At 50.8% G+C, this 21381-nt stretch overlaps 1 protein-coding gene across 1 annotated transcript in view; it reads left to right on the top strand.

Annotated features, from left to right (window-relative positions):
- lamc1 (laminin, gamma 1) overlaps nt 1-21381 on the top strand; it is a 142509-nt gene that overhangs the window by 96262 nt on the left and 24866 nt on the right. Inside the window, exons 11-12 of the mRNA XM_072441962.1 lie at nt 10716-10828; nt 11744-11965. Coding sequence (XP_072298063.1) covers nt 10716-10828; nt 11744-11965 — 335 coding nt within the window. The remainder of the gene's footprint in view (nt 1-10715; nt 10829-11743; nt 11966-21381) is intronic.

The raw sequence follows: 21381 nt of genomic DNA, 5'->3' as shown, positions 1-21381 counted from the left end.
GAGGGTCGTAGAGGGTCAGAGAGGGAGAGAGAGAGGGTCAGAGAGGGAGAGAGAGAGGGTCAGAGAGAGGGTCAGAGGGAGAGAGGGTCAGAGAGGGTCAGAGAGAGGGTCAGAGGGAGAGAGGGTCAGAGAGGGAGAGAGAGAGGGTCAGAGGGAGGGAGAGAGGGTCAGAGGGAGAGAGAGAGAGAGAGGGTCAGAGAGGGAGGGAGAGAGGGTCAGAGGGAGAGAGAGAGGGTCACAGGGAGAGGGTCACAGGGAGAGGGTCAGAGGGAGAGGGTCAGAGGGAGAGAGAGAGGGTCAGAGGGAGAGAGAGGGTCAGAGGGAGAGAGAGAGGGTCAGAGGGAGAGAGAGGGTCAGAGAGAGAGAGAGGGTCAGAGGGAGAGAGAGAGGGTCAGAGGGAGAGAGAGAGGGAGAAAGTCAGAGGGAGAGAGAGAGGGTCAGAGAGGGAGGGAGAGAGGGTCAGAGAGGGAGGGAGAGAGGGTCAGAGGGAGAGAGAGAGGGTCAGAGGGAGAGAGAGAGGGTCAGAGGGAGAGAGAGAGGGTCAGAGGGAGAGAGGGTCAGAGGGAGAGAGAGGGAGAGAGAAAGTCAGAGGGAGGGAGAGAGGGTCAGAGAGGGAGGGAGAGAGGGTCAGAGAGGGAGGGAGAGAGGGTCAGAGGGAGAGAGAGAGGGTCAGAGGGAGAGAGAGAGGGTCAGAGGGAGAGAGAGAGGGTCAGAGGGAGAGAGAGAGGGTCAGGGAGAGAGAGAGGGTCGTAGAGGGTCAGAGAGGGAGAGAGAGAGAGGGTCAGAGAGGGAGAGAGAGGGTCAGAGGGAGAGAGAGAGGGTCAGAGGGAGAGAGAGGGTCAGAGAGGGAGAGAGAGGGTCAGAGAGGGAGAGAGAGGGTCAGAGAGGGAGAGAGAGAGGGTCAGAGGGAGAGAGAGGGTCAGAGGGAGAGAGAGGGAGAGAGAGGGTCAGAGGGAGAGAGAGGGAGAGAGAGGGTCAGAGGGAGAGAGAGGGAGAGAGAGGGTCAGAGGGAGAGAGAGAGGGTCAGAGGGAGAGAGAGAGGGTCAGAGGGAGAGAGGGTCAGAGGGTCAGAGAGAGAGGGTCAGAGAGAGAGGGTCAGAGAGAGAGGGTCAGAGGGAGAGAGAGAGGGAGAGAGAGAGGGTCAGAGGGAGAGAGAGAGGGAGAGAGAGAGGGTCAGAGAGGGAGAGAGGGTCAGAGAGGGAGAGAGGGTCAGAGAGGGAGAGAGAGGGGGTCAGAGAGGGAGAGAGAGAGGGAGAGAGAGGGTCAGAAAGGGAGAGAGAGGGTCAGAGGGAGAGAGGGAGGGTCGGCGAGAGAGAGGGAGAGAGGGTCAGAGAGAGAGAGGGAGAGAGAGGGTCAGAGAGAGGGAGAGAGAGGGTCAGAGAGGGAGAGAGGGTCAGAGAGGGAGAGAGAGGGTCAGAGGGAGAGAGGGAGAGAGAGAGGGTCAGAGAGAGGGTCAGAGGGAGAGAGGGAGAGAGAGAGGGTCAGAGAGAGGGTCAGAGAGAGAGAGAGAGGGTCAGAGAGAGGGAGAGAGAGGGTCAGAGAGGGAGAGAGGGTCAGAGAGGGAGAGAGAGGGTCAGAGGGAGAGAGGGAGAGAGAGAGGGTCAGAGAGAGGGTCAGAGGGAGAGAGGGAGAGAGAGAGGGTCAGAGAGAGGGTCAGAGAGAGAGAGAGAGGGTCAGAGAGAGGGTCAGAGGGAGAGAGAGGGTCAGAGGGAGAGAGGACGCTCATCAGTAACACGGGGGCTGCACTGCTGTTCACACAGACGTTTGGTGTCAGAGGTTTGTCCTGTTAGACAAAAAAGTGCATCTTGTACTTGAAAGAACAAAATCTAACATTTTTTTACATAAAATAATTGGCATAATTTCAGGAACGCAAAAATAAATATTTATAAAAACACCTGCGCAGAATACCTGTGCGCCCTGAGCCCCGCCCTGAGCCCCGCCGCTTCTTTGTTGTCTGCACATATATTTATGTCCATATTTACGACGGAATATAAGGGCCAACCAAAAAAAAAGCGCTGCACTACGAAGAAAAAAGACATTAATTAATGAGAAAGAAGTCAAAGTCAGAAAAAAGTCGTAAATTAACGACAATTAACTCATTAAATAACGAGAAAAAAGTAATTAAATAACGAGAAAGAAAAAAATTAAATAACAAGAAAAAACTCCTTAATTAACGAGAAAAAAGTCGTAGTTTAGGGGCCGATTCAAAGTGACGTGAGCAGTTCACTTTCAGCGCCACGGTCAGGACGCACAAGAACGAGCTTGGATGAGCTGACAGTTTAGAACTACATAAAAGCCTGCAGTAGATGTTAGAGTGTTTCCTGGCCTTTAAAACGATGTCCTACGTGTGTTTATGGGCCGTGGCTGGAGAGCCGCGGCGCGGTCAAATAGCCGCGCAGTTTCAGGGACCGCGGCATTTCCCTTATAGCCTCATGGCTAACCCTAACCTGTTCCCATCCACCTATTTGGCCCTGTGCACAATAGTTTGACCCAAATGGCATTGCTTATTAAAAGAGGATCTTATGTTCCACATGTGAGTGTGATGCATCATTAGAAAGCTTAGGCCTTCTAGTTTCTGCAGATGTGCACATGTCACACTGTCAGGGCTTCAGAACTTACACTACAGAAGCACAAACATGAACAAAACATCCTTTTTTAGTCTCTCCTGAATATTGTCAATTTGTAATGGTCCTGAGCAGGACATACTTCATTGTGTTTATGCTGTTCACTGCACATGCTGTTGTCATGACAACAACTGTGTCAAGTTTCAGATCTCTAGAACAGAAGCATTTTGGTGCTGTTGACCTTTTTGTATCAAAAAGTATATTGTGTGAGCCAAATATGTGCCAACTGTGCCAAACTGTTTTATTACAATTTTAGCTCCTCTATGATCATAAAACATTCATTTTGATGTTTTGTAGACCACCAATACCCATTATAACTGCTAAAAACAATGAATGTGAAAATGTGTGAATATGAGGTTACCCATGAATTTCCCATATAGAGGTTAAAAAAATATATATATATTATAATATTTTTATTTTATTTTTGTATTGATATAATACATATGTGACTGACCGTGGATAAACCAGTTACATGTCTACCCGGAGACATTTTGAGTTATTCTGAAAGTGTGAATTCAAAGCTTTACAATGATGTCTCACTCATGTAGATCTGATCATATTTGAGTAAGTTGTGGTCATTTGAATGTAAACAACTCTCAAACCCATTCACTGAGAAAACGGGGCTCAAAGTTTTTCACCGGAGTGAGCCCAAAGTCACAGGGGGGCGGGGCTCATTTGCATCTCATTGAGATAAGCCCTCCCCCCTGTCACACTGACAGCCCCTCCCCCTACAGCTGTCACTAAAGACTCAAGAGGAGTGTTATTGATGGTAACTGGACTTGAATCAGAATTAGAAGTTACTATATTAAGATGGAAATACTTGGATTACAAAAGGCCCTGAATAGAATCAAAGAATCAGAATCAAAATCGGAATCAGAATAGGGTTTATTGCCATTTGTCGATAAACAGAATTCACAGGTGATTCAGTGCAACACAAACAACAAAACATTGAATATATGAGATAAATGATATGATATGTACACCATCAGAGTCCAATTACATCAGAGATCACATCCTCATCCTCTTCTTCGTCTGTGCACTCTTCTGTGCTGTGACTCTCGGCTCTTGGCATCAAAGCTGTAAACAAATAACAGGACATTTGAGAAATGGCTAACTATTTCACATAAAACACTCATTAACTATTTTTTTTTTTTTAACACAATGTGAGAGTTTCAATCTAAATACCTGAAGTGCTGATAACTCTTGATCTTTGGAAGCCGTCTGAAGAAGGGACTCAGATGCTTCTGCCAGTCCAAGTTCTTGACAAACACTTTGCCATCCGCCGTTCCAACAAGCTGTGGGATATTGAGGTGAGACATTGGCGGTGAGGGTCCAAAGACAGCACATTAGATTCTGTTGTAGATATCTGTGCGTGGCCTGCAGCTTCTGATGTGTGGGAGAAGCTGTTTCCACAGTGATCTGAAGCTTGATGTACAAACTGCAGGCTCACCTGAAAAACAGATGTTGCTTATGGTTAATTATACTCTAATCATTAAAACACGAAAATCACCAAAATAATGTTTTACACTTACCACGCTCCTTAGCAGACTTCACGTAGAGACAGGTCATGTCAGTCAGGGTGTCTTTGCCAATTCTGAAAAGGGGGATAAAAGGATTAGGGTTAACAGTAATATGGGAATAACACGCTTCACAGATAACAGTTCACATTGTGACGTTAACGGTGTATTTAAGATGCAAAACGCGGAGATATTGGGACATCTGCCCTCGGCTAGCGATGCTAGTTAGCTCACTTGAGATAACACGGCTCGTAAAAGCCAAACACTTGCAGAACAGCACACCAAAACATAAACATACACTTGAGTTTAAAACCGGCGCACATTAAAGTGATTAAAAGCGGGTGTTTTAGTCGCAAAGCTTACCTGGTTCAGCCGTCCTGTTGTCTCTCCCAACACCGTGCACAGAGAGACACATCCATCCATCCAGCTTCTGCCGCTTTATCCGGGGCCGGGTCGCGGGGGCAGCAGTCTGAGCAGGGACTCCCAGACTTCCTTCTCCCCAGACACTTCCTCTCACTCCTCCGGGGGGATCCCGAGGCGTTCCCAGGCCAGCCGAGAGACATAGTCTCTCCAGCGTGTCCTGGGTCTTCCCCGGGGCCTCTTCCCGGTGGGACATGCCTGAAACACCTCCTGAGGGAGGCGCCCAGGAGGCATCCAGAACAGATGCCCGAGCCACTTCAGCTGACTCCTCTCGACGTGGAGGAGCAGCGGCTCTACTCCGAGCTCCCCCCGTGTGACCGAGCTCCTCACCTTATCTCTAAGGGAGCGCCCAGCCACACGGCGGAGGAAACTCATTTCGACCGCTTGTATCCGCGATCTTGTTCTTTCGGTCACTACCCAAAGCTCATGACCATAGGTGAGGGTAGGAACGTAGACCGACCGGTAAATAGAGAGCTTTGCCTTTCGGCTCAGCTCCCTCTTTACCACAACGGTCGATGCAGCGACTGCATCACTGCAGCCGCTGCACCGATCCGCCTGTCGATCTCACGCTCCATCCTTCACTCACTCGTGAACAAGACCCCGAGATACTTGAACTCCTCCACTTGGGGCAAGGACACCCCACCCACCTGGAGAGGGCAAGCCACCTTTTTCCGGTCGAGAACCATGGCCTCGGATTTGGAGCTGATTCTCATCCCAGCCGCTTCACACTCGGCTGCAAACCGTCCCAGTGCATGTTGCAGGTCCGGGTTTGATGGAGCCATCAGGACAACATCGTCTGCAAACAGCAGAGATGAGATCCTGTGGTCCCCAAACCGGACACCCTCCAACCCCTGACCACACCCTCTGACCCCTGACCACACCCTCCGACCCCTGACTGCGCCTAGAAATTCTGTCCATAAAAATTATGAACAGAACCGGTGACAAAGGGCAGCCCTGGCGGAGTCCAACATGCACTGGGAACAGGTCTGACTTACTGCCGGCAATGCGAACACAGCTCCTGCTCCGGTCATACAGGGACCGGACAGCCCTGAGCAAAGGGCCCCGGACCCCGTACTCCCGGAGCACCCCCCAAAGGACACCCCGAGGGACACGGTCGAAAGCCTTCTCCAGATCCACAAAGCACATGTGGACTGGCTGGGCAAACTCCCATGAGCCCTCGAGCACCCGATGGAGGGTATAGAGCTGGTCCAGTGTTCCACGACCGGGACGAAAACCACTCTGCTCCTCCTGAATCCGAGGTTCGACTATCGGTCGGATTCTCCTCTCCAGTACCTTGGAATAGACCTTACCCGGGAGGCTGATGTCATGGAATTAGACACACACCGATGCTATTCCTTAACACATAGAGAACACAATTCAACCTAGAATATGAAACGACACAGAAACATCAGACATTTGTGTGGCATGCATGGGAGAAAACGCGGGGACTGTGTCAGCCAAGCCGTTGTAAGGAGCCTGGCTGACCCTCCTGCGTCTCACCCCCGCGTCTCACCCCGTTTTTTCCCATGCTGGTTGGTTTTATTAGATATTCTGGAATAGGCGGGTCACATTTCTCATTGGTCAGCCTCACATCAAGGCACTTGGTATTTTTCCGTAGAGATCAAGCCTTGGGTAAACATTACCCAGACTCGTCTGGGTTATCACCCCCCCCTAGGGTAAACATCCTTTGGCCATCTTTACGACCCCTTCACAAATGCAGTTTGTCACACACCCGTTCTTCTCTTAGACTAATGATGCAGATAATATATCACTATTATGCAGATAAAATACATCACAGAAATATAATCATATATTCACATTTTATCACAGCTGAGGAGTGTGATCCCTCTGTAGTTGGAACACACCCTCCGGTCCCCCTTCTTGAACAGAGGGACCCCCACCCCGGTCTGCCAGTCCAGAGGCACGGTCCCCGAACGCCACGCGATGTTGCAGAGACGTGTCAACCAAGACAGTCCTACAGCATCCAGAGACTTTAGGTCCTCAGGATCTCATCCACCCCCGGAGCCCTGCCACCGAGGAGTTTGCGAACAACCTCAGTGACTTCAGCTTGGGTGATGGATGAGCCAGCCACCGAGTCCCCGGTCTCCACTTCCTCTTCGGAAGACGTGACTGAGGGATTAAGGAGATCCTCAAAGTATTCCTTCCACCGTCCGACGACATCCCCAGTCGAGGTCAGCAGGTCTCCACCCGCACCGTAAACGGTGTTGGTGAGACACTGCTTCCCCCTCCTGAGGCGCCGGACGGTTTGCCAGAATTTCTTTGGTGCCGACCGATAGTCCTCCTCCATGGCCTCCCCGAACTCCTCCCAGGCCCGGGTTTTTGCCTCTGCGACAGCACGAGCCGCGGCTCGCTTGGCCTGCCGATACCCCTCGATGACCTCCGGAGACACACAAGCCAGAGTGGCCTGATAGGCCTCCTTCTTCAGTCTGACGGCATCCCTTACTTTCGGTGTCCACCACCGGGTTCGGGGGTTGCCGCCACGACAGGCACCGGAGACCTTGCGACCACAGCTCCGAGCAGCCGCATCAACAATGGAGGCGGAGAACATGGTCCACTCGGACTCAATGTCCCCAGCCTCCCCCGGGACAAGGGAGAAGCTCTCCCGGAGGTGCGAGTTGAATACCCTACTGACAGAGGGCTCCACTAGACGTTCCCAACAGACCCTCACAATGCGCTTGGGTCTGCCAAGTCTGTCTGGCTTCCTCCTCCGCCAGCGGATCCAACTCACCACCAGGTGGTGATCGGTTGACAACTCTGCCCCTCTCTTCACCCGAGTGTCCAAGACACGCGGCCGGAGGTCTGATGACACGACAACAAAGTCGATCATTGACCTCCGGCCTGTGTCCTGGTGCCATGTGCACTGATGAACACCCTTGTGCTTGAACATGGTGTTCGTTATGGACAATCCGTGGCACAGAAGTCCAATAACTGAACACCGCTCGGGTTCAGATCGGGGAAGCCGTTCTTCCCGATCACCCCTCTCCAGGTGTCACTGTCATTGTCCACGTGGGCGTTGAAGTCCCCCAGTAGAACAACGGAGTCCCCGGTCGGTGCACTGTCCAGTACCCCTCCCAAGGACTCCAAGAAGGCCGAGTACTCTGCACTGCTGTTCGGCCCGTAGGCCGCCACAACAGTGAGAGACCTGTCCCCCACCCGAAGGCAGAGGGATGCGACCCTCTCGTTCACCGGGGTAAACTCCAACACGTGGCGGCTGAGCTGAGGGGCTATCAGCAAGCCCACACCAGCCCGCCGCCTCTCCCCGCGGGCAACACCAGAGAAGTGGAGCGTCCAGCCCCTCTCGAGGAGATGGGTTCCAGAGCCCAAACTGTGCGTGGAGGTGAGGCCGACTATATCTAGTCGGTATCGCTCAACCTCCCGCACAAGCTCAGGCTCTTTCCCCCCAGCGAGGTGACATTCCATGTCCCCAGAGTTAGTCTCTGTGTCTGGAGATCTGGTCGCCGAGGCCCCTGCCGTCGACTGCCGCCCAGATCTCTCTGCACCGGCCCCTTATGGATCCTCCAGCGGGTGGTGGGCCCACGGGAGGGCGGCCCCACGTCGCTCTTTCGGGCTGTGCCCGGCCGGGCCCCGTGGGGTAAGACCCGGCCACCAGGCGCTCGCCATGGAGCACCCATCCCAGGCCTGGCTCCAGGATGGGGCCCCGGTGACGCCGATCCGGGCGACGTAAACTGCCTTGTTCGTGTTGTCATCATAGGGGGCTTCTGAACCGATCTTTGTCTGACCCGTCACCTAGGACCTGTTTGCCTTGGGAGACCCTACCAGGGGCATGAAGCCCCCGACAACATAGCTCCCGGGATCATTCGGGCACTCAAACCCCTCCACCACGTTAAGGTGTCGGTTCAAGGAGAGACACACACAGGAAGCTGATAATGGCAGTACGTAAGCCACGTGACCAGAAGTGGTATCGGGAGTTGTAGTTTTTTTCTCTTCCCTCGCCGAAAAATAACCCGATAACATAGCAAAGTTTAGCTTACAACTTAGCTCCGAATAGCTGCGTTTAGCTCCGGGCTGTGGGGGTAACAGCCGGTTTAGCACCATAAAACAGACACAAAGCACGACCCACACAACCCACGGGCCAACCCACGCTGAAAAATAACCCGATAACATGGTGATAACAGCAAGTAGTCACATTAAGCCCGTATTGCAGAGTGCACTGAAGCAACATGTTAGCTTAGCATTAGCTCCACCGGAGCAGACAAGTAAGATTCTAAAGTGATCACGAGACCGCCTTAAAACACAGCGTTAAAGCAATAATTTAGTAGTAAAGTAAAAGTGTACCTGAGTAAACAGTTCCGTTGCAATGTAGTCCAGGAAATGTAAGCTCTGAAGACTGTGCTCTGCAGACGGTCTGGAGTAATGAGAGGAAAACACGGAGCAGCAGCTGTAGCCATGCGGATCACAGCTGATTGGTGGAAAATGTAAACAATACGTTGGCTAGAAAAAGGTGACGCCCCCCAGGAGAGCAGGAAAAAGACCCCAAAACTCCACATTTTTAACAGCTTAATGTATACGTTTAAGACAACCAATAGTGTTATCTGAAGCACACAGGGGCTTATTCATAACTTCAACTAGCACATTCTGCAAAAAAACGAAAATCACAAATTTGGGGAAAAAAAAGTAAAATGCTGTTTTTCTCAGTTTCACCGAGGCCGACATGGTCCGACAATTGCCGTGGCGAGTCACATATATCTAACAAAATGCGTGTTCAAAAGGCTAATAAAATCAGAAAACGTGATGCGTAAAATCTAGTCCCCTCCTCTCCTCCTCTTTACAGCCTTACGCACGAGAACAGGGACTATTCTGTGTGAATAAGTTCTAAGTCCCGCCCCCCATTCGAAAGCTATTTTTATTGGCTAGAAAGTCCGCTAAGTCACTGCTAACGTTAGATATGTGGCTAAAAACACATTAGCTTTGCGCGTCGGAAGTGGCGCATTTTTTCCTCCGGAGGCTGTAGAGAACAAACCGGTGACAGATGGTGGATGGTCTCATTCTGTAGGAAACAGTCTGAAGAAAAGATCGATGCCAAACACCATCTTATAAGTCAAACAGGGCAGGACGAGCCTTAATCCTGACCATCGTCAGAGAAGAAAACTTTGTTTACTTGACAATATCTGGAAATCGGAAAACTTCAGTAAAAAATACAAGTGTATATTGTTGTTCAATGATTCCTTACGGACAGACTGAGCACAAGGATGAACAGAATTAAAGACGTTTCGTCCGTCATAAACAGCAAACAGGACATGCCTTTGTAAAAGTTGAGACTTTCTCACAAACTATTGGCAATTGCTTCTTGGGGCAAATTATTCACTGTAAATCAATGACATATTCGTTTTGTTGAGAAGATAAGCTTTAAAATGATGTATAACTTATGGTATTGACCACGGAAATAAAAGTGATGATGTAAGAATCTTTGAGACATGGAAAATGCTCGCCCGCGCAGGTGGGTGGTTAACCTTAACCCTAACCTTAAAACGGTGCTAAAACGCGGTCAACTAGCGGCGCAGTTTCAGGAGCCGCGGTGCGGCTCTGCAGACACTCCCGTGTTTATTACAAGACAAGACACTGCGTTTAGCGGCACTTTTCCTGTTACGCATCATTCACAGACTGTTAGATCAAACTTTCTCCATGGCATAGCCGTAGTGCACGTGCCACAGCCACCCTGAGACAGGAGGAGGAGCCTCGGTGTTACTTTCACACATGTTCTGCTCCTCTTAAGTTGTTTCTCTTCGTGGGCACTTTGCGCACAATCACTCTGCTCATTGTGTGCACTTAAGTTTTATGCACCGATTCTAACCTTTTGTCATCCCTTGGACAAACTCAGTAAAACACACAGCCTCCTCTCTGCTCCTCCTGACGCTCGGAGCGTGTTTGAAAGATTTTTCTTGTTAATTAACGAGAAAAAAAGTCATTAATTAATGACTTTATTCTCGTAGTGCCCCGCATTTTTTTTTCTTTTTTCTTTGGCCCTTAAACTCCATCGTTCATATTAGGTCAATCAGGTTGAGGTTGAATAAAATTATGATTTCCAAGGTCAAATTGTGAATACACCCCAGAAATGTGTATTTGCTCACCAGCCTCAACTTCCATCAAGTCTGACCGCTCCTGTGTGTTTTAGGCTTCATGACAGCGCAGACTATCCCTGGAGACCAGCGGTCAGTCACTCGGACTTTCAGCGACTGCTTCATAACATGACGAGCATCAAAATACGAGGAACATACAGCGACAAGAGTAAGTATGGACCAAAACTGTATGTGCCAGATCTACAAAGACCCTTCATGCGGGTCATAAGACCCTTCATGCGGGTCATAAGACCCTTCATGCAGGTCATAAGACCCTTCATGCGGGTCATAAGACCCTTCATGCAGGTCATAAGACCCTTCATGCGGGTCATAAGACCCTTCATGCAGGTCATAAGACCCTTCATGCAGGTCATAAGACCCTTCATGCGGGTCATAAGACCCTTCATGCAGGTCATAAGACCCTTCATGCGGGTCATAAGACCCTTCATGCGGGTCATAAGACCCTTCATGCAGGTCATAAGACCCTTCATGCAGGTCATAAGACCCTTCATGCGGGTCATAAGACCCTTCATGCAGGTCATAAGACCCTTCATGCAGGTCATAAGACCCTTCATGCGGGTCATAAGACCCTTCATGCGGGTCATAAGACCCTTCATGCAGGTCATAAGACCCTTCATGCGGGTCATAAGACCCTTCATGCAGGTCATAAGACCCTTCATGCGGGTCATAAGACCCTTCATGCAGGTCATAAGACCCTTCATGCAGGTCATAAGACCCTTCATGCGGGTCATAAGACCCTTCATGCGGGTCATAAGACCCTTCATGCGGGTCATAAGACCCTTCATGCGGGTCATAAGACCCTTCATGCAGGTCATAAGACCCTTCATGCGGGTCATAAGACCCTTCATGCGGGTCATAAGACCCTTCATGCAGGTCATAAGACCCTTCATGCAGGTCATAAGACCCTTCAGATATGTGTTTGTTCAGTGTATGTATATATATATATATATATATATATATATATATATATATATATGTGTATATATATATATATATATAATTTGGAGACTGTAAATCTCATAAAGGATCACGTCTCCATCATAGACTTGTTTTCTGTCCTCAGGTGCTGGATACCTGGACAATGTGCACTTGGTGACCGCTCGGCGGGGCCCTGGGGAAGCGGCTCACTGGGTGGAGTCCTGCACTTGTCCTCAAGGCTATGAGGGTCAGCACTGTGAGCGGTGCATTGTGGGATACCGCCGTGCTCAGCCCCAGCTCGGAGCCTTCAGTCAATGTGAGGCCTGCAACTGCCATGGCCACAGCCCGACCTGTGACCCCGATACAGGTACAAGGACTACTATATATATATATATATATATATATATATATATATATATATATATATATATATATATATATATATATATATATATATACTATATATATATACTATATATATATATATATATATACTATATATAATGACTCATGAGAGACACATTACTCTGACCCGTCCCAAAGGCCTTTCTGTGTAGAACAGTGGATAAAGGAGCTGGATGAGCAGTCACAGGTCCTCAGGGGTCAGAGGTCATCTACAGCATGGACACCTCTGCACTCGACCCATAGAAACACCAAGAACAAATCTCTTAAGAGTAAATCACAATGTTACAAATCTCTCTGGTCAAACACAAAAACCTGTCAAAAAGTGTTTGAAACATGTAAAAGACAAAAGGGCCCCAGGGTTTGTGAGTGGAACATGTTCAGCTGCTCAGAAGTCTCCTCTGAAGCAACAATGTCCCCGTGTTTCTCACGTGTTCAGCGTGACGCGCTCACAACCTCGAGTGGCACAAGATCAATGAGCCTGATTCTACTTGATTTTCTTCATTCCAGAGGGAATCTTTCAAAGCCTCTGACCCTCTGACCCTCTGACCCTCTGACCCTCTGACCCTCTGACCCTCTGACCCTCTGACCCTCTGACCCTCTGACCACTGTTCAAGCTGTTTCTCACTGTCCAGAGGTCAGAAAATACATTCAATTGAACTCTGGGATCAACAGTTCTAAATTATTCAAATATGTGGATTTTTGTGACGCCCAAAATCACAACAGCAGTTTCCTCGAGGACGACAGTGAAAGACGGATTAAACCATGTCCATAGGGACTTGGACAGCATCCCCTGTCCTTAGACACATGTCCCAGAGTCCTCTGTCCATAGACACATGTCCCAGAGTCCCCTGTCCTTAGACACATGTCCCAGAGTCCCCTGTCCTTAGACACATGTCCCAGAGTCCCCTGTCCTTAGACACATGTCCCAGAGTCCTCTGTCCATAGACACATGTCCCAGAGTCCCCTGTCCTTAGACACATGTCCCAGAGTCCTCTGTCCTAAGACACATGTCCCAGAGTCCTCTGTCCATAGACACATGTCCCAGAGTCCTCTGTCCTTAGACACATGTCCCAGAGTCCCCTGTCCTTAGACACATGTCCCAGAGTCCTCTGTCCATAGACACATGTCCCAGAGTCCCCTGTCCTTAGACACATGTCCCAGAGTCCTCTGTCCTAAGACACATGTCCCAGAGTCCTCTGTCCATAGACACATGTCCCAGAGTCCCCTGTCCTTAGACACATGTCCCAGAGTCCTCTGTCCTAAGACACATGTCCCAGAGTCCTCTGTCCATAGACACATGTCCCAGAGTCCTCTGTCCTAAGACACATGTCCCAGAGTCCCCTGTCCTTAGACACATGTCCCAGAGTCCTCTGTCCTTAGACACATGTCCTAGAGTCCTCTGTCCTAAGACACATGTCCCAGAGTCCTCTGTCCATAGACACATGTCCCAGAGTCCCCTGTCCTTAGACACATGACCCAGAGTCCTCTGTCCTAAGACACATGTCCCAGAGTCCCCTGTCCTTAGACACATGTCCCAGAGTCCCCTGTCCTTAGACACATGTCCCAGAGTCCCCTGTCCTTAGACACATGTCCCAGAGTCCTCTGTCCATAGACACATGTCCCAGAGTCCCCTGTCCTTAGACACATGTCCCAGAGTCCTCTGTCCTAAGACACATGTCCCAGAGTCCTCTGTCCATAGACACATGTCCCAGAGTCCTCTGTCCTAAGACACATGTCCCAGAGTCCCCTGTCCTTAGACACATGTCCCAGAGTCCTCTGTCCTTAGACACATGTCCTAGAGTCCTCTGTCCTAAGACACATGTCCCAGAGTCCTCTGTCCATAGACACATGTCCCAGAGTCCCCTGTCCTTAGACACATGACCCAGAGTCCTCTGTCCTAAGACACATGTCCCAGAGTCCCCTGTCCTTAGACACATGTCCCAGAGTCCCCTGTCCTTAGACACATGTCCCAGAGTCCCCTGTCCTTAGACACATGTCCCAGAGTCCTCTGTCCATAGACACATGTCCCAGAGTCCCCTGTCCTTAGACACATGTCCCAGAGTCCTCTGTCCTAAGACACATGTCCCAGAGTCCCCTGTCCTTAGACACATGTCCCAGAGTCCCCTGTCCTTAGACACATGTCCCAGAGTCCTCTGTCCTTAGACACATGTCCCAGAGTCCTCTGTCCTAAGACACATGTCCCAGAGTCCCCTGTCCTTAGACACATGTCCCAGAGTCCTCTGTCCTTAGACACATGTCCCAGAGTCCTCTGTCCTTAGACACATGTCCCAGAGTCCTCTGTCCATAGACACATGTCCCAGAGTCCTCTGTCCTTAGACACATGTCCCAGAGTCCTCTGTCCATAGACACATGTCCCAGAGTCCTCTGTCCTTAGACACATGTCCCAGAGTCCCCTGTCCTTAGACACATGTCCCAGAGTCCCCTGTCCTAAGACACATGTCCCAGAGTCCTCTGTCCTTAGACACATGTCCCAGAGTCCTCTGTCCATAGACACATGTCCCAGAGTCCCCTGTCCTTAGACACATGTCCCAGAGTCCCCTGTCCTAAGACACATGTCCCAGAGTCCTCTGTCCTTAGACACATGTCCCAGAGTCCCCTGTCCTAAGACACATGTCCCAGAGTCCTCTGTCCTTAGACACATGTCCCAGAGTCCTCTGTCCTTAGACACATGTCCCAGAGTCCTCTGTCCATAGACACATGTCCCAGAGTCCTCTGTCCTTAGACACATGTCCCAGAGTCCCCTGTCCTAAGACACATGTCCCAGAGTCCTCTGTCCTTAGACACATGTCCCAGAGTCCTCTGTCCTTAGACACATGTCCCAGAGTCCCCTGTCCTTAGACACATGTCCCAGAGTCCTCTGTCCTTAGACACATGTCCCAGAGTCCTCTGTCCATAGACACATGTCCCAGAGTCCTCTGTCCTTAGACACATGTCCCAGAGTCCTCTGTCCATAGACACATGTCCCAGAGTCCTCTGTCCTTAGACACATGTCCCAGAGTCCTCTGTCCTAAGACACATGTCCCAGAGTCCCCTGTCCTTAGACACATGTCCCAGAGTCCCCTGTCCTTAGACACATGTCCCAGAGTCCTCTGTCCTTAGACACATGTCCCAGAGTCCCCTGTCCTTAGACACATGTCCCAGAGTCCCCTGTCCTAAGACACATGTCCCAGAGTCCTCTGTCCATAGACACATGTCCCAGAGTCCTCTGTCCTTAGACACATGTCCCAGAGTCCTCTGTCCATAGACACATGTCCCAGAGTCCTCTGTCCTTAGACACATGTCCCAGAGTCCCCTGTCCTTAGACACATGTCCCAGAGTCCCCTGTCCTAAGACACATGTCCCAGAGTCCTCTGTCCATAGACACATGTCCCAGAGTCCCCTGTCCTTAGACACATGTCCCAGAGTCCCCTGTCCTTAGACACATGTCCCAGAGTCCCCTGTCCTAAGACACATGTCCCAGAGTCCTCTGTCCATAGACACATGTCCCAGAGTCCCCTGTCCTTAGACACATGTCCCAGAGTCCCCTGTCCTTAGACACATGTCCCAGAGTCCCCTGTCCTAAGACACATGTCCCAGAGTCCTCTGTCCTTAGACACATGTCCCAGAGTCCTCTGTCCTTAGACACATGTCCCAGAGTCCTCTGTCCATAGACACATGTCCCAGAGTCCTCTGTCCTTAGACACATGTCCCAGAGTCCCCTGTCCTAAGACACATGTCCCAGAGTCCTCTGTCCTTAGACACATGTCCCAGAGTCCTCTGTCCTTAGACACATGTCCCAGAGTCCCCTGTCCTTAGACACATGTCCCAGAGTCCTCTGTCCTTAGACACATGTCCCAGAGTCCTCTGTCCATAGACACATGTCCCAGAGTCCTCTGTCCTTAGACACATGTCCCAGAGTCCCCTGTCCTAAGACACATGTCCCAGAGTCCCCTGTCCATAGACACATGTCCCAGAGTCCTCTGTCCTTAGACACATGTCCCAGAGTCCTCTGTCCATAGACACATGTCCCAGAGTCCTCTGTCCTTAGACACATGTCCCAGAGTCCCCTGTCCATAGACACATGTCCCAGAGTCCCCTGTCCTAAGACACATGTCCCAGAGTCCCCTGTCCTTAGACACATGTCCCAGAGTCCTCTGTCCTTAGACACATGTCCCAGAGTCCCCTGTCCTTAGACACATGTCCCAGAGTCCTCTGTCCATAGACACATGTCCCAGAGTCCTCTGTCCTTAGACACATGTCCCAGAGTCCCCTGTCCTTAGACACATGTCCCAGAGTCCCCTGTCCTAAGACACATGTCCCAGAGTCCCCTGTCCTTAGACACATGTCCCAGAGTCCTCTGTCCTTAGACACATGTCCCAGAGTCCTCTGTCCATAGACACATGTCCCAGAGTCCTCTGTCCTTAGACACATGTCCCAGAGTCCCCTGTCCTAAGACACATGTCCCAGAGTCCCCTGTCCATAGACACATGTCCCAGAGTCCTCTGTCCTTAGACACATGTCCCAGAGTCCTCTGTCCATAGACACATGTCCCAGAGTCCTCTGTCCTTAGACACATGTCCCAGAGTCCCCTGTCCATAGACACATGTCCCAGAGTCCCCTGTCCTAAGACACATGTCCCAGAGTCCCCTGTCCTTAGACACATGTCCCAGAGTCCTCTGTCCTTAGACACATGTCCCAGAGTCCTCTGTCCATAGACACATGTCCCAGAGTCCTCTGTCCATAGACACATGTCCCAGAGTCCTCTGTCCTTAGACACATGTCCCAGAGTCCTCTGTCCATAGACACATGTCCCAGAGTCCTCTGTCCTTAGACACATGTCCCAGAGTCCCCTGTCCTTAGACACATGTCCCAGAGTCCCCTGTCCTAAGACACATGTCCCAGAGTCCTCTGTCCTTAGACACATGTCCCAGAGTCCTCTGTCCTTAGACACATGTCCCAGAGTCCTCTGTCCATAGACACATGTCCCAGAGTCCTCTGTCCTTAGACACATGTCCCAGAGTCCCCTGTCCTAAGACACATGTCCCAGAGTCCTCTGTCCTTAGACACATGTCCCAGAGTCCTCTGTCCTTAGACACATGTCCCAGAGTCCCCTCTCCTTAGACACATGTCCCAGAGTCCTCTGTCCTTAGACACATGTCCCAGAGTCCCCTGTCCATAGACACATGTCCCAGAGTCCCCTGTCCTAAGACACATGTCCCAGAGTCCTCTGTCCTTAGACACATGTCCCAGAGTCCTCTGTCCTTAGACACATGTCCCAGAGTCCTCTGTCCTTAGACACATGTCCCAGAGTCCTCTGTCCTTAGACACATGTCCCAGAGTCCTCTGTCCATAGACACATGTCCCAGAGTCCTCTGTCCATAGACACATGTCCCAGAGTCCTCTGTCCATAGACACATGTCCCAGAGTCCTCTGTCCTTAGACACATGTCCCAGAGTCCCCTGTCCTTAGACACATGTCCCAGAGTCCCCTGTCCTAAGACACATGTCCCAGAGTCCCCTGTCCTTAGACACATGTCCCAGAGTCCCCTGTCCTTAGACACATATCCCAGAGTCCTCTGTCCTTAGACACATGTCCCAGAGTCCTCTGTCCATAGACACATGTCCCAGAGTCCTCTGTCCTTAGACACATGTCCCAGAGTCCCCTGTCCTTAGACACATGTCCCAGAGTCCTCTGTCCTTAGACACATGTCCCAGAGTCCCCTGTCCTAAGACACATGTCCCAGAGTCCTCTGTCCTTAGACACATGTCCCAGAGTCCTCTGTCCTTAGACACATGTCCCAGAGTCCCCTGTCCTTAGACACATGTCCCAGAGTCCTCTGTCCTTAGACACATGTCCCAGAGTCCTCTGTCCATAGACACATGTCCCAGAGTCCTCTGTCCTTAGACACATGTCCCAGAGTCCCCTGTCCTAAGACACATGTCCCAGAGTCCTCTGTCCTTAGACACATGTCCCAGAGTCCTCTGTCCATAGACACATGTCCCAGAGTCCTCTGTCCTTAGACACATGTCCCAGAGTCCCCTGTCCTTAGACACATGTCCCAGAGTCCCCTGTCCTAAGACACATGTCCCAGAGTCCTCTGTCCTTAGACACATGTCCCAGAGTCCTCTGTCCTTAGACACATGTCCCAGAGTCCTCTGTCCATAGACACATGTCCCAGAGTCCTCTGTCCTTAGACACATGTCCCAGAGTCCCCTGTCCTAAGACACATGTCCCAGAGTCCTCTGTCCTTAGACACATGTCCCAGAGTCCTCTGTCCTTAGACACATGTCCCAGAGTCCCCTCTCCTTAGACACATGTCCCAGAGTCCTCTGTCCTTAGACACATGTCCCAGAGTCCCCTGTCCATAGACACATGTCCCAGAGTCCCCTGTCCTAAGACACATGTCCCAGAGTCCTCTGTCCATAGACACATGTCCCAGAGTCCTCTGTCCTTAGACACATGTCCCAGAGTCCTCTGTCCTAAGACACATGTCCCAGAGTCCCCTGTCCATAGACACATGTCCCAGAGTCCTCTGTCCTTAGACACATGTCCCAGAGTCCTCTGTCCATAGACACATGTCCCAGAGTCCTCTGTCCTTAGACACATGTCCCAGAGTCCCCTGTCCTTAGACACATGTCCCAGAGTCCCCTGTCCTAAGACACATGTCCCAGAGTCCTCTGTCCATAGACACATGTCCCAGAGTCCTCTGTCCTTAGACACATGTCCCAGAGTCCCCTGTCCTTAGACACATGTCCCAGAGTCCCCTGTCCTAAGACACATGTCCCAGAGTCCTCTGTCCATAGACACATGTCCCAGAGTCCCCTGTCCTTAGACACATGTCCCAGAGTCCCCTGTCCTTAGACACATGTCCCAGAGTCCCCTGTCCTAAGACACATGTCCCAGAGTCCTCTGTCCTTAGACACATGTCCCAGAGTCCTCTGTCCTTAGACACATGTCCCAGAGTCCTCTGTCCATAGACACATGTCCCAGAGTCCTCTGTCCTTAGACACATGTCCCAGAGTCCCCTGTCCTAAGACACATGTCCCATAGTCCTCTGTCCTTAGACACATGTCCCAGAGTCCCCTGTCCTTAGACACATGTCCCAGAGTCCTCTGTCCTTAGACACATGTCCCAGAGTCCCCTGTCCTTAGACACATGTCCCAGAGTCCTCTGTCCTTAGACACATGTCCCAGAGTCCTCTGTCCTTAGACACATGTCCCAGCGTCCTCTGTCCTTAGACACATGTCCCAGAGTCCCCTGTCCTTAGACACATGTCCCAGAGTCCTCTGTCCTTAGACACATGTCCCAGAGTCCTCTGTCCATAGACACATGTCCCAGAGTCCTCTGTCCTTAGACACATGTCCCAGAGTCCTCTGTCCATAGACACATGTCCCAGAGTCCTCTGTCCTTAGACACATGTCCCAGAGTCCTCTGTCCATAGACACATGTCCCAGAGTCCTCTGTCCATAGACACATGTCCCAGAGTCCCCTGTCCTTAGACACATGTCCCAGAGTCCCCTGTCCTTAGACACATGTCCCAGAGTCCCCTGTCCTAAGACACATGTCCCAGAGTCCTCTGTCCTTAGACACATGTCCCAGAGTCCTCTGTCCTTAGACACATGTCCCAGAGTCCTCTGTCCATAGACACATGTCCCAGAGTCCTCTGTCCTTAGACACATGTCCCAGAGTCCTCTGTCCTTAGACACATGTCCCAGAGTCCTCTGTCCTTAGACACATGTCCCAGAGTCCCCTGTCCATAGACACATGTCCCAGAGTCCCCTGTCCTAAGACACATGTCCCAGAGTCCTCTGTCCATAGACACATGTCCCAGAGTCCTCTGTCCTTAGACACATGTCCCAGCATCCCGTGTCCTTAGACAAATGTCCCAGCATTCCCTGTCCTTAGATAAATGTCCCAGCATCCCGTGTCGTTTTTCCTGATGGTCAGAAAAAACTACCAAACCTCTTTGGGAAAAGTATAAACCTGGAGGAGTTCCACTTGAAGGAGAGAGAGACAGTGGAGCTGGAGCCACTCAAGAGAAGAACCAGTTCTTCAGGAGGAGAACCAGTTCTTCAGGAGGAGAACCAGTTCTTCAGGAGGAGAACCAGTTCTTCAGGAGTAGAACCAGTTCTTCAGGAGGAGAACCAGTTCTTCAGGAGGAGAACCAGTTCTTCAAGAGAAGAACCAGTTCTTCAGGAGGAGAACCAGTTCTTCAGGAGGAGAACCAGTTCTTCAGGAGGAGAACCAGTTCTTCAGGAGGAGAACCAGTTCTTCAGGAGTAGAACCAGTTCTTCAAGAGGAGAACCGGTTCTTCAGGAGGAGAACCGGTTCTTCAGGAGGAGAACCGGTTCTTCAGGAGGAGAACCGGTTCTTCAGGAGGAGAACCGGTTCTTCAGGAGGAGAACCGGTTCTTCAGGAGGAGAACCAGTTCTTCAGGAGGAGAACCAGTTCTTCAGGAGGAGAACCAGTTCTTCAGGAGGAGAACCAGTTCTTCAGGAGGAGAACCAGTTCTTCAGGAGGAGAACCAGTTCTTCAAGAGGAGAACCAGTTCTTCAGGAGGAGAACCAGTTCTTCAGGAGGAGAACCAGTTCTTCAGGAGAAGAACCAGTTCTTCAGGAGGAGAACCAGTTCTTCAGGAGGAGAACCAGTTCTTCAGGAGGAGAACCAGTTCTTCAGGAGGAGAACCAGTTCTTCAGGAGGAGAACCAGTTCTTCAGGAGGAGAACCAGTTCTGTAGGAGGAGAACCAGTTCTTCAGGAGGAGAACCAGTTCTTCAGGAGGAGAACCAGTTCTTCAGGAGGAGAACCAGTTCTTCAAGAGGAGAACCAGTTCTTCAAGAGGAGAACCAGTTCTTCAGGAGGAGAACCAGTTCTTCAGGAGGAGAACCAGTTCTTCAGGAGGAGAACCAGTTCTTCAGGAGGAGAACCAGTTCTTCAGGAGGAGAACCAGTTCTGTAGGAGGAGAACCCGTTCTTCAGGAGGAGAACCGGTTCTTCAGGAGGAGAACCGGTTCTTCAGGAGGAGAACCGGTTCTTCAGGAGGAGAACCGGTTCTTCAGGAGGAGAACCGGTTCTTCAGGAGGAGAACCACTTCTTCAGGAGGAGAACCAGTTCTTCAGGAGAAGAACCAGTTCTGTAGGAGGAGAACCAGTTCTGTAGGAGGAGAACCAGTTCTTCAGGAGGAGAACCAGTTCTTCAGGAGAACCAGTTCTTCAGGAGGAGAACCAGTTCTTCAGGAGGAGAACCAGTTCTTCAGGAGGAGAACCAGTTCTTCAAGAGGAGAACCAGTTCTTCAGGAGGAGAACCAGTTCTTCAGGAGGAGAACCAGTTCTTCAGGAGGAGAACCAGTTCTTCAGGAGGAGAACCGGTTCTTCAGGAGGA

Source organism: Eucyclogobius newberryi, unplaced genomic scaffold (assembly GCF_026437365.1).
Source record: "Eucyclogobius newberryi isolate DKJ021-1_F unplaced genomic scaffold, fEucNew1.0.hap1 SCAF_12, whole genome shotgun sequence".
In the NCBI taxonomy this organism is placed as follows: domain Eukaryota; kingdom Metazoa; phylum Chordata; class Actinopteri; order Gobiiformes; family Gobiidae; genus Eucyclogobius; species Eucyclogobius newberryi.
Note: the sequence above shows the minus strand (reverse complement) of the source record. Positions and strands in the feature narration are given on the sequence as shown.